General features: G+C 34.8%; 2 protein-coding genes across 2 annotated transcripts; both read right to left on the bottom strand.

Moving 5' to 3' along the window:
- Window positions 1-270: 270 nt before the first annotated feature.
- LOC102591716 (acidic endochitinase-like) lies at window positions 271-1384 on the bottom strand. The gene has a single exon (XM_006339589.2). It carries the CDS (start codon window positions 1235-1237, stop codon window positions 329-331), a length of 909 nt encoding a protein of 302 aa, XP_006339651.1. The 5' UTR covers window positions 1238-1384; the 3' UTR covers window positions 271-328.
- A 164-nt stretch (window positions 1385-1548) lies between these two features.
- Window positions 1549-11518, bottom strand: LOC102591393 (uncharacterized). Its single transcript, XM_006339588.2, has 14 exons — window positions 10709-11518; window positions 10497-10583; window positions 9465-9574; window positions 9097-9147; window positions 8075-8246; window positions 6929-7246; window positions 6578-6781; window positions 5390-5875; window positions 5001-5210; window positions 4220-4408; window positions 3185-3348; window positions 2913-3062; window positions 2726-2804; window positions 1549-2398 (listed from the first exon to the last, which is right to left on the bottom strand). Exons 1-14 carry the CDS (start codon window positions 11141-11143, stop codon window positions 1937-1939), a joined length of 3117 nt encoding a protein of 1038 aa, XP_006339650.1. The 5' UTR covers window positions 11144-11518; the 3' UTR covers window positions 1549-1936.
- Between the last annotated feature and the right edge of the window lie 1797 nt (window positions 11519-13315).

Below are 13315 nucleotides of genomic sequence, written 5' to 3'. Positions count from 1 at the left end.
ATTTAACATAAGTATTATTATCTTAAAACCATTTGTATATAATCTAAACAAATACAATATGGGGTGTGGAGTGGGGGGCGGGTTAAAATGAGGTGCGTTGGAGGATGGGGAGAATACGATCAAATATAAAATACCACTTGTGAAACTTGTTTTCCCTAATTTCAGTAGATAAGTCATTTTCCTCATTTTCACATACTTAGTTTTTTTGAAAAATATTTTTCAAATTTTTTTTATCAGTCGAACACATAATATCTAGTCAAAGTGCATCACATGAATTGAAAAGAAAAAAGTGATATTATACTAATTTTATGAGAAGAGTACAAATAGGTTAGACATGGCTTTTAATGGAGGAACTATAACCAGTTTGATCATCATAATACTTGGACCACAACATAACTCCTCCATACTTGGCTGAACCCTTTATAGTTGGAAGTACTTGAGAAGTTAAATCACCAACTGGAATAAATCCACTTCCAGCTGCATCAGGAGCAGCAGGCAATCCAAGAAATATTTTCTTTGCAGGAATTAATGAAATCCACTGTTTCCATGAATCTTGAAAACTAGTTACATTTTCTTGATTGTACTGACATGGTGGATTGTTATAAAATTGTACCCAAACATAGTCAAAAACTCCTGTTTTTAAGGCCCCACCAACACAAGCATCAGGAAATGGACACTGGGGGGCTGCAGTTAAGTACACTTTCTTGCTTCCTCTGTTGCTATTATATCTTGCAAGATTCTTAGCAAGATCACCCCAATATGGTCCTTCACCGCTCTCTAGATCAAAGTCGATTCCATCCAAAATCGCGTCTCCTAGAGGGCGAGAGGCCGATTTTCCACCTAAAAAGTTGTTCCAGAGATATGCAGCAACTTGATAAGCATCATCAGGGGAGGCAATTGAGTATGCTCCTGCTCCTCCCCCGATCGATAACATGACTTTGATTCCTTTAGATTGACAAGATTTTATATCAGAACTCACGTTTACACATCCATTTGGAGTGTATGGATCACAATGGCCTGCTAGATTGAGCATCGCGTTTCTACCATTTCCAAACGTTGAAAGAAATGCAATGTTCACGAAGTCATAGTTCCCTGTAGCACAAGTCTCAGCTAGTGTCCCTTCATTGCCGTTCTGTCCCCAGTATATAGCAATTCCTCCTGCTTCAGACCTTGACACTAGTGCTAAAATCAACAATATTGGAACATAATGAAGAAAAAATGAAGTCTTGATTGCCATTTTCTAATTGGATTTCAATGTTGTTCTTGTTGGAATAATGCAACAAGTTACATGCTTTTTATAGGGAAAAATGAAGGCTGTGAAAAGTTGTCCTTTGTACTACTTGTAGACAAAATAGAAGCCCTGTCACTCTTTGTGCCTCTGCGTAGCGTAGCAGTTGTTAATTAAGTTCAATATTTGACTGCTAAACAATAGAAACTTTGAAAGCAAAAATAACCACAGGCGGCCAATCTTCTCAAATAAAACTTAAGCCAACTCCTCAGATACTTACAACGTGTCAATCAAGACTTACTGTAGATTTAAGCCGCATCTCGAGTAACCAACGTAATTTCACTTAGCAGAAAGGTATAGAGAGTTTTCTTAAGTTACAACACATACAATTGCTGACGCTCAGCGTGTGACTGTTAGCTTACAAATCCATCCTTCTCATTCTCCTATATGGATGAGTAAGGCTTGGGAGAGAAAATGTGATGCAGAAAAGAATTAAGAAAAAAAATGTAGAAAAGAAAGACTAACAAGATACATGCTTGGCAACAATATCAGAAGGATGCATCTATGCTCAATACCCTCTCATACCTGTAATAAAAACCTATAGCATCCCTCTGAACAAAAATGAAAAAATGGTAGGGATTTCGAAAAAATATATATATTGACCAAATTAGACTATTTAACTTTGGACAGACTACCTGTAGACTAGTGCTACCTCATAAGCCTTGCTGTTGCTGTTGTCGTTGTTGTTGTGTTTGAATTTTCCACATCTTCAGGAGGAGGCTTGACATATTTTCCTAATGCTTTTTGATGAGTTCGATTCTTAATCCTTTTGATTTTATCCTTACTCTGTTGCCTCCTTTTCTCTTTCTCTTTGTTTTTCAAATTTCTTTCTTTCTCATAGATACCTTGCCAGAAAACTTCACCAGTTGACGGCCACAACCACCTCCTTTTTGGACGGTCAGAATCTGCCTCCTCAGCCAGTTCCTCGTCCATGCTCTTAAGAGTGTTAAATTGGAACCATTTCACCCACATTTTGCCTTTACGGCTTTTTAGTTTATGTTGTTCCTCCATCAAGCCTGTCTGTGGGTCCACATACATCATTCTTCTTGCACTATGGTATGCCCAAACATTTACAAGCATCTCAATGACTCTTGAATAACAATGTTTGTCCTGAAAACATGTCAGAAACATTTGATGGGGTTACAAGCTAAGTCCATAACGTAGGGGGAATGTGTACCACAAGGGATAATTCCTCCTAATGTCAGTAAGACATGAATTTCAAGATATTCTTTTTAGAGTTCAATTTCAATACTTCTCTAGTTATTAGACATATGGCTCCTCCTTTAGCACTTTCTGCTAGTTGTTTAACAATCAGGTCTCAGAAGCATGAGCTTAGTAAGTAAATTCTTTACCATGTGTGGATGCATGAAGTAAACATCAAAAAGTGCATTTTGTTCACATTTTAATGTTGTGTGCCTCCAAAATTAGCATCAGTACCTTGGTCAAACTAAGATAACAACGGCCACTTCGATGGTGATCTTCGTAAAATTGAGAGTCGAGTGCATCAACAAACATCCTGCAAAGGAAGATGGCATCTTTAAGAGATCGTTCAATGAGAAAAAACAATTCAGGGGTCCAATCTCAGGATTCAACTATGACTTGCAGAGACAAAAAGTGTTCAAACCTTGAAAACATTACAAATTCTACAAAGGACTTGGTAGGCAAAACCCAACTGTGCATGACAGACCATGTGCCATCCACAGGCATGGGAGGAAGAGAGCTCAAATTCTGCTTTAACCCATACATTTTTTGGAGGGCCTCAGAGAAAGCAAACCTTCAATAAATGACATGAAAAACATTAGGTAAAACATCATTAACAGTATCAAATAAAATTTTGTTTTTGAAGCAGGGTGTTGCAATATGGGAAAATAAATTAAATAATGTAGAGAGTCTTACTGGCAATTTCCAGCATTAAGAGCATCACAAAATGACCAGAAATCTTGTTTGAGTGGGTTCCTTGGATCCACATCCATACGAGCCCAAAAATAGAGTGTGTCACCATGCCTTCGCGCTTCAATAGCTTCAAGTAGTGACTTTTCAGCAGTCTTGGACAATGATTGCTGTTTAAGTAATAATGTTAGTGTAAATTGTAAATCAAAATAAAATCCGATAGGTACAGTAATGCATTTGCATTTAATACATTAATGACTTAAATTCAATTGCCAAGCAAGACCAAACGACTAAAAAGATCTACAAAAACAATTCAGCAAATTACTCCTTGTTTTGTTCAAGGCAGAAGTGAAGAACCTCTGGCCATTAAAATCTGACAGGCTTCAGCTGGAGCAGTAAATTTGAGTATCAATTAGCACTCATTTACTTGACAAGTCACACTGGACAATAGTTAGGTAGAGTCAAGATCCAAACTCCTATTTTCTAACACATTAAAATTGTTTTTTCAGTATATTTTAAGATCTATCCACTCTAAATGAAATTTAAGTTAAAGAGATCGGAAGAATATAGGCTCACCAAAGGATTCCTGGCAGTCACTTATCCACCCAAAGAGCGAAGGAAAGAGGATATCCAGTTAGAGCTTAATTTGTTTGTTCATGAGCAACAAGGGTAGTGTAATACTTGAGGTAGTATATGCATACTCATGCTACTTTTCTGGTAGTAAAGTATTTTGTTCATTTGCAAGTAATGCTATGTTTTATAGTTATTCATGGCAAGCATTTGCTTATTTCCTGGAAGAGAGACAACAGACAAGGATGACTTAGTATCCAGACAAAAAGCCCACATTAATCAGCACTCCCGTTGAGAGAAATCATGCTTAACACAAGGCATTTGACCCGCGCCTAAGCTAAATTAAGGACAAGAGCCCGTACACTACACTCTGTTCAGTGTTTGTGGATATGCTATCAAATTTTACCGCGCTAACAAAAGAACAAGTTGCCTTAAAAAATGAAAGCAGAAACATCCATGAATAATATTTACCTGTCTTGCTGTTGCTCTCCAAGATTGAAACCCTATCCAGGTATTTTTGTGTATCCTATCAATCCTGTTAGCAACAGCGAAAAAAGCTCCATATTCACCAAGAACGTCTCTATAGTAAGGGTTATTTAGAAGTGAAAGCCGAGAAGGAGCATCAATATCATCATGACCGGGTCGTCGCCCTTTGCTGGACTGTAATAAGCCAATTTCAGATAGATACATATCAGACTGATGAATTACATTTTTTTTACTTACCAGCTTCAAAGAGATAATAAATCAACTGTCAAAAAATTTGGCAGCAAATTCACATCAAAAGATCATAACTGAATACATCTAGATGAAAATAATAGCTAACTTCCACCAATCAGGGATATTACCATGTCATTTTGCAAATTAAGTGATACTTCCTCTCTAGCTCAGGTTGGTATCGAATTTCAATGGAGATATAGTTATGAACTGATAAGCCACAGAAACAACCCTCACATAGAAAATTGCCAATTCAATTTTTGAAAAGATTTACCACAGAAGAATTGATAAAAGGGAAGGAAAAAGAAAACCACCAGATATATAAGGCAAACTGGTGACAGGCTTTACAAAAATGTAATTTTTTAATGAACATATAAAATCTATTACTAATCTTCGATTCAGTATTTTTTCAGTGGCACAAAATTTCAGGTCTTTGCATAAGGTCCATTAATATATAAAAACTAAGGAGAGAACTAATACTTTATCCTACATAACCTGTCAAGCAAGCTATGGAGAAATGTGAAGCAATATTACTCACAAGTCCAAGGCCACGATAAAGTGATGTACTATGCAAGAAGGGCCAGGTCCCTTCTCCAAAATAAGGCTCATAAATGCACAATGGTTGACCAGTTCTTTCAAGCTCCCCTTCATCCCTTTCGTGCAAATCGTTCCTAGACCGATCAGCTCTTTTGGCACTTCTATATACTTCCTCCCATGTTCCCCGAGGTTGATCAGTTCTGCCCTTCAACTGCATCGAATTTAAAATGCAAAATAATAAAGAGTCACATTAATTTCCGAAATTTTCCAGTTACCAAACAACTCCTTTTTCTTTGTTGGTTGAAGTAATAACCATTCACAAAGTCAAGCATTTAAGGGAGATCAAACAGAAGAAGTAAAGGAAACAACAGCAAGGCCATGATCAATTACCTCCTCGTCTTCTCTTCGCTTTCTCACATTAGCTATCTCAGTACTTCTGTGATCCTCCCAAATGCTGTACAAAAAGTCCTCATTCTTTTCCACCACAGCTGCAGAACCCTCTCTTTGGGTCGGATTCCATTGCCTTTCAAACTCATTCAAATATTTTGAGGTCTTCAAACTGTTGTTCTGAGAATATTTTGTCTCGATTGCTTCAAAAAGTTGCCATTGCCATTCTGCTTTTGGTTTTTCAGGAATTTCAGTGACAGCCTTGGGATATGCAACTTCGGATGGAAATCCGAGAATGTTCTCCAATAACTGAGCATACCCTTCCACACTTTCTGAAACCATAAGGTTCCTTGCAGCACTTTGTCCAACTGAAGCAGCCTTGTGGGCTAAAAGGGACAGTTCACCATTTGATACTACTTGCAACATGATCTGTGCTAAAACGTTGACATTTTCTTTGGGAAAAAGATAGCCGTTCACCCTATCATCGACCTAATAATAATGAAAAAATAATCAGTCTAGCTTTAAAAGTCAAAAACCATCCTATCATCAAACCTGATAATAGAGTAAAGCATGTAGTCTCTTGCTTTAAAATTCGAAAACATATCATTATGCATTCAAGTCAGTGAAGACGTAGTGATTGTCAATTGTTGCCCGGAAAGCACTGGGTGAGATAAATGACAAAGGATAAGGAGTACAATCTTAACTATCAGTGCATGAGATATGTTTGACCAAATGATTTGTGCATTCGGTGTGATAAAGACAAATTAAACATAAAAGTTTTGAGTATGGATACAAGAGAAACTAAAGTTAAAACTAGGCCAAAGAAAAGCTATGAGTTTCTTAAAGAATATCAAATACCAACCATTACCAGTCTGCCAAAAGAACAAGTGTAAGCATTTATATAGCTAAATCATTTGTTCCATCCTTGTAGGAACTAAGTTATCAGATTGGAAAGATTTCTTTAGGAGTTTAGGTGATCATCTTCAAACACTTCTCCATGCACGGAATGAATTCTTGTAGTTGAGCTAAGTGTGTCATGATGATGGATGAAATCAAAAATTGATTCAAGGAAGTCTCAAAAATAACTTGACAGTGGTAATACATGTTCTCAACCACATTGACAAAGATGCACATGTCAACCTAGGCAAAAATTTGATATCCACGGAACATTTAATGAATTAAGATACCTACATATTTCTTTATCATTGGTAGATCTGGAGCTACTATAGGTTTCCCTAAGTACATTGCCTTTACCAAAGTGTTTGGAAAAGATTGCTCCTCACGGAAAGATGCATATATAACAAGGTCAGCCACACTCAAAGTTCTCTCTGTATCTTCGGCAGGAGCAATGTGCTTCACCATTCCCTCGGGATATCTTAGGTTCCGCGCAATAGCCTATGGAAATCACACTGCCAAGTTACTACAGTACATAGGAGAAGAACCAAAAAAAAAAGGGAAATTTTTTAAAGACATTCAAATTGCTAAATTATGCAGACCAAGAGGACACAATTTACTCAAGAAAAAGAAAAAAAGATCCTTTACCTCCACAGCTACACTGTAGTTGGTATTTGAACCCTCTGTCAGTACAACAATCTTGAAATGGGAATTTGAATTGCCATCATTCGTTAATTCAGGAAAAACAGGTAATAAAGCTTGTAAAACAAGGGCTTGTTCTAGCCAGAGGCCTTTATATAAAAGATGACTCCCCACAACCACAATAACAAAATCTTCAGGTGCATAGTCCATCTTGGCTCGTAAATTATCATTGGATACAGCCATGAAGGAATCAACTTCCCACGCTTCTTTAGGAGAACCCGGAATGACAAAGTAGTTTCCAGCATCGCACACTGAATAACCTATCTAAATAATGTACAACTCGTAGTCAGCATACAGATAAATACTGATTCCTCACTAACAAGAACTAAGTATGAGAATATGCAAAAGGGAGTATGAATAACTCACCCATTTCATCAGGAGGATAATTTTAACCGTTAATGACGAGAACATACAAATTGTATTTACTTAGAAAAGATGATTGAGCTAGGCAAAATTTAAGGATATCTAGTAACTACCTCCATCATAATTTATGTGACACTTTTTTCTTTTTATTCAGTCACAAAAAGAAAGAGACCTTTCTATGCTTAGTAACAATTTAACTTTAAAATTTCTATTTATCCTTAATAAGATGATTTATAACCATGCCTTGTTTTAGACCACAAGTTCCAAAGGTCTTTCTTTCGCTCTTAATCTTCACATAAATTGGGAGGGAAGGAGTATTATTTTTCTTTTTGATGCCCACACCTCGACTATTTCCCTGTGTTCTCTCTACCATCCACCAACACAAGAACTGGACAACTCTACCCACCAAGTCTCAGGCAGAAAGGACAAAATCACTTGGTGTCTTTTGCTTCCATTGAACTTGAACCCGAGACTTCATAGTTCTCTCCTCCCACTTCATTGACCACTAGACCATACTCCTAGATGCATGTTACTTCCTTCTTGGGAAGGCAATATAATGCGAGTCTGTGGGATGACCTCGACCAAGACAACTCTATATGAATTACAAAATCCAACACATAAAATGAGTGCAAATCATGTTTCACCCAGAATTTTCAGTATTTCGACATGCATCGAAACTAGACTCATATCAATACAAAGGAGAGATCTATCTTTGATAAAGAACAGTACCGGAAGGATGTAGTTTGGGAAGACCACAACATTGGCACGACTGAAGACTTTTCTCCAGTTGTCCACAAAATCATTCTGCCCACTTGAAATATATTGCTTCAACCGAGAAGCAAGTGTAAGTTCATTAATAGTCCATACCAGAGGTACATTCTTGAAAGGCTCCTGCATTACACTGTCACAAATATCATTGGAATAGGGCACCAGAAAAAAGAGTGAAGAGAAAGGAAAATGAGGCACGTCAGACTTCTTATCACCATAGTTAAGAAAGTGCAACATAAATACAAATGTTTTGAAAAAGAGATATGCAAGAAATTGGCAATAGTTATTAGAACATGATCATTTTAAGTGACAAAGTTATCTAACAAGACTGTCTCTATGCCTATATCACATGTGAGATACATTGACCAAAAGATCAATCTAAAATCAAACCTTCATATGGAAATAAAAAAACTATCAATTCTTCAGAACAAGACATAATAGTTCTTTTGTGAATCAAAATGAGGAAGACATAATTGTATATACTAATAAACACCCACACCATTTCCAAAATGCATGGTTGTACAGTCTAGGATCACAGTATAATTAGTAGGATCTAGCCTAAAGCTTGAGAAAATCCAGTCCTAATAAGTAGAAATCCAGATTTTTGTTGTCAAAATAAATTAGAAAATTACACCAGATATGCACCTCACAAACCAAAATCCAGATTAGGTCATTTTATACCAAAAGAAAAGGGAGTTGAAGATCTTCAGCCCACAAAATCACTCCTGAAGACCCCCAACTTGGAAATCATCAGCAATTCCATCAACCAGAACATAAATTAACCTAAATTCATTGTTTTATACTCTTGTGTGTATTTTTGGTAATTTCAAACAATCATGAGTTGAAAAAGTTACAAAGATACTATCTGGTACGACAGCAATTTGCATGCTCCGCGAAGAATGAAAGAAGGAAAATCACAAAAGTATCTAAACAACAGGAAACTTAAGAAAGATATTTGAGACAGAAAAGAAAAGAGTGCTTACCAAGACAAGACATTGACAGCTTCAAGAGAGTTCACAAGTAGGCCATCATAGCTACAAAGAGCATGCAAAATAATCAGAACTGCGTCACTCCAATTATTATTTTTTGGTAATAGATGGATTCTCAGTGATGAAATATTTTAAATATCTAAGGCACAGGAAACTACAACTCAGCATGCCAAGCACTCTAAATAGATACCTAATGAAAAGTAGACAAAATTACGTCAGAGAATTTCAAGAAACCTCGTAATGTTATATAAGAAATAGAAAAATGATTCTTGAGCTACGGACAAAAAGTTTTCTTCCATCAGTAATCACCAACATTAATCAAAAGTTATCCAATAATTAGAAAATGGTAAAAAGATACATACTTTAGCCAATCTAAGGAGATCTTTGTATGCCCATCGGTGTTCATGATGATGACTGGAACTCCTACATCTTTCCAAATGGACCTCACTGGACCATCTTCAAGTGAGAGTACCTGCAGAATTTTGGAAGGTCATAAGTTCCCAAAGAAATGACAATCTCTTGTAAGAAGGGGTAACTTTGATTTTTTCTGTAGCTACTGATACTAATATAACCTAGCAGGGAATGGCAGATGTAGAAACCAAGCAACATTCACTCCTTTGTGCTGGATTTTTTTAAGGGAAACTAATCAGTAACTTTTTAGAACATACATTATTGACAGGAACTCATATACAGTCCTATTGCATCGCATGAAGCATCTTTTACAGTGCCAAACATAAGTTGAACATTTTCAGGCTGCCCATTCTTAAACCACTAAGTGTCAAAAAGCTGAAATTCAATTATCAGGCATCTTCATACAATAAGCTAAGTTGATGTTAGTGAATTCTGCCAGTCTTTTTATTTCTCAAGTGTTTTAGTGAAGTCTTCTTCAATCCCTTTTTACCAACTCCAGATACTTGATCATCTCTCCAAGTATATACAACAAATCTAATCACTTCTTCTTTGATAATTGATTTTGAGTCACATTTCCGATTCCCTTAGATTACAAGATTTAACCTTTTCCCATAAGATTGCATAACCATGTCCCAAACCAGGCCCAAAGATTTCCCTGTGTTATTATCCTTTGCAAGTTAAAAGAAATTTTGATACAAAAAAATTCCTGGAAGTACTCTTCACCAGATTCAACAAATACAACAGTAGTCAATAGTACTCTGAGTTGAAACATGTCCCATGGATTACCAGTTGTACAGGAAGAATATTATATCCTTACTTAGAAGTCTAAAGCTAGAGGAAGAAAGAATCCAACATCCCTAATTGTATTATCACTACCACTAATCTCGGAGCAAAACATCCACAACCTTGTTTAACTTCATAGAAGTTGGCATTGCCTCCATTTTTATGAGGCTTCAGTAAAAAGTAAAAACCACAAAAGTTACCTCAATTTCATAGCCGATCTCCCGTAATGCAGCTGCAACGTTAACCATCATTATTTGATATGGATCAACCAACAAATTTGCAAATACCTATATGCAGCAAGCAGAATAAATCAGAAAATACTTCAAAGGAACAAAAACATACTTAACCAAGTATACAATAATCAAGATTTACTTCACAGAAGTGAGAATTGACCTGGAACACTGATACTTACCAAAGCCAGCTTAGGTTTTCTATAACCAAATCTAACAACAGTCCTTGAAGCAACAGTTCCATTGGCCTCCACAGCCTCATCATGAAACTTAGCTAGAAGCTTCAAAGGTTCAAACTTGATATCTTCCCCAAAATCCAAACCCCCCAACTCTTTCAATAAAGCCAAATCCCCATACCCCACTTCACTATCTTGAGTTAAATTCCCAGATTTTTCCATCACAGAACCAGGCAAGAGCATCTGGAAGAGAACAACAAAGAAGAAGAACACAGCCACAGTACAAATCCATTGTAAATAATTAATCTTCTTAACAAACAAGAATCTTGCAAATCTCGATCTGACTTGTCTTTGACCAAATACATTCCTCCCAGTTGCTGATGAAGAACGAAGCAAGTTCTGATCTTTCTTCAAAGAAACCCCATTTTCAAGAGACCCCATTTACATCCCGTAAAAAAAAATCACAAAAATCTGTACATATACATACAGACCAACTCATACAAGCAAAACAACTAAAAAAAAAATCAAAGAACACAGCTACACCCACTTCACCTAGTAGTGTTCTTGTTTATTTTAACACTAAAATATTTCTAGTGATGTCAAAATAAAGAATTAGCAGAGTGTTGTTTGTTTTCTACCATTAAAGAAATCAAGAAGATGCTTGTGAGTTTTTTTTTTTTTCCTTTTTAAAGAAGCAGCTTCACATTAATTCAGTATATAAAAAGATCTGCATATATTAAATTAAATTAAATTATGAATAAGGAAAGTAAGAGAAATACAGCTATTTATTTATGCAAGAAAGAAGATGAACAGAACAGAAGATAGACCCATGTGGCTGTTCTGCTGCCGTGGCATTGTCGTCAAACGTTATATACAATTTTATTTCGTATTTTACATAATTTTGCGAGCTATAAGATAGTAGCGGATATCGTGAAAAAAATATATGTATGATCAACACAACAAATTATTATGAGTAATTTTTCTAAAATTAAAGTTGATTTTTACATCTATATAACATAGAATAGTGGAAGGTAATTGAAGCTTCAAATGACCCTTTGTATTAGTTTTCATTAAATTAAATTAAAATTAGAGAAAAATTATTTTACTGAAAAGAAAAAAAAAATTAGGACAAAGGGACTGTAATAGATGAGAAATTGAAAAAGTGAAATTGATATGACCTATTTTCTTGCTACATTTATGTATATTATTTTAGGAAATAGTAGACTAAAATTGTGACTACTATTAAAGAAAAGATAAATTATTATGGAAATTCTTGAAGATAATTATAAATACCTCTTTTAAAGAAAATGCTATTTTTACCTTTTTTTTTTGTTTTGTAAAGTCCTTAAAATAATGAAACAATGAGGGATGAAAATGACAAAGACATTAATTCTGCGTATCTTAATGATTTTGAAAAAAAATATTTGCTAGCTTATTTTTGTGTAAATATGGAATGAAGTTTATGAGATTAAATCTTTAGAATGTGAAAAGTTGACCCCATATGTGTTATTAAATAATTAAATGTTGGAAATGCATTTAAAAAATTGCCCCTTACATTTTATAGACAATATTGGAAAACCAACCTTTTAAGGGGAATAAAAATACCTTAATTTTACTATAGTACTTGAAGTTGAAGGTCCCTCATAAATCCTAATAGTGTTTAAACTCAAGTTATCAATATGGTTCGTTATGGTGGAATGGTGTGATCCCCTTGATCCTTAATCAGATTTCTCGATTTTAAATTTTAAGAATGACAAAACAAAATTTGAAACTGTTGCCTACTGCGACACGTGATCTAAAGCTTCAATATGAATATCAAATATCGAATGAGAAACTAAAAAAAACACTCAAAGCTTTTATTTTTTAAACTAATAAGCAAGAAATTTGGTATGCTAATAAATAATGAAAAAAATACTACTAAGGTAGTTAAACTTCACATACTATTTGAATTGAGTAAAATAAATAAATTGTTGGAACTTTTTACTTGATAAGGTAAACAAAGGAAGACGTTAGGTCTGATACCAAATATTAGCTATAATTTCAACCATGAATTTTAAAATACTATTTTTAATGATTAATAGAATCTGGAATATTTTACTGTTAATTTGCATACAATTAAAGTAGCACATTTAGTTGGTACAATCAAGATGTTAAATTAAAAGAGTTTTGAAGTGAAAAAATAATCATAATATTGTATGTATATTTATCAATTCGATTTTCTCTTTCAAATTATTAACCAAAAAAACAAAACTTTCTACATCTGATTGGAGTAATCAAATCAAAATTGTCTTGACTAGGTACGAATACACTTACATAAATAAAATATGCAACTTTTTGTTTTTATTTTGGGTAGCTATCATACTAATTGTTAGCATAAAATTATAAATCGAGCAAAAGATTGTGATAATTAAAGTGATGAATATTTTTTCATCGATCTTAATTAGAGGACTGAAATTTGAGTTCTAAGTATGGAGTCATCTTTAGCTTCTAAAATAGAAAATTTTAAATGTAAATTTAAATTAGTCAGGTCTCAAGGCAAATATCAGATAACAATAAAAAATAAATAGTTATAATTCAGATGTTGTTCATTTCTATTTTGTCAATAATTTAACT

The sequence above is a fragment of the Solanum tuberosum genome, unplaced genomic scaffold (genome assembly GCF_000226075.1).
Source record: "Solanum tuberosum cultivar DM 1-3 516 R44 unplaced genomic scaffold, SolTub_3.0 scf00010, whole genome shotgun sequence".
Taxonomy (NCBI): domain Eukaryota; kingdom Viridiplantae; phylum Streptophyta; class Magnoliopsida; order Solanales; family Solanaceae; genus Solanum; species Solanum tuberosum.
Note: the sequence above shows the minus strand (reverse complement) of the source record. Positions and strands in the feature narration are given on the sequence as shown.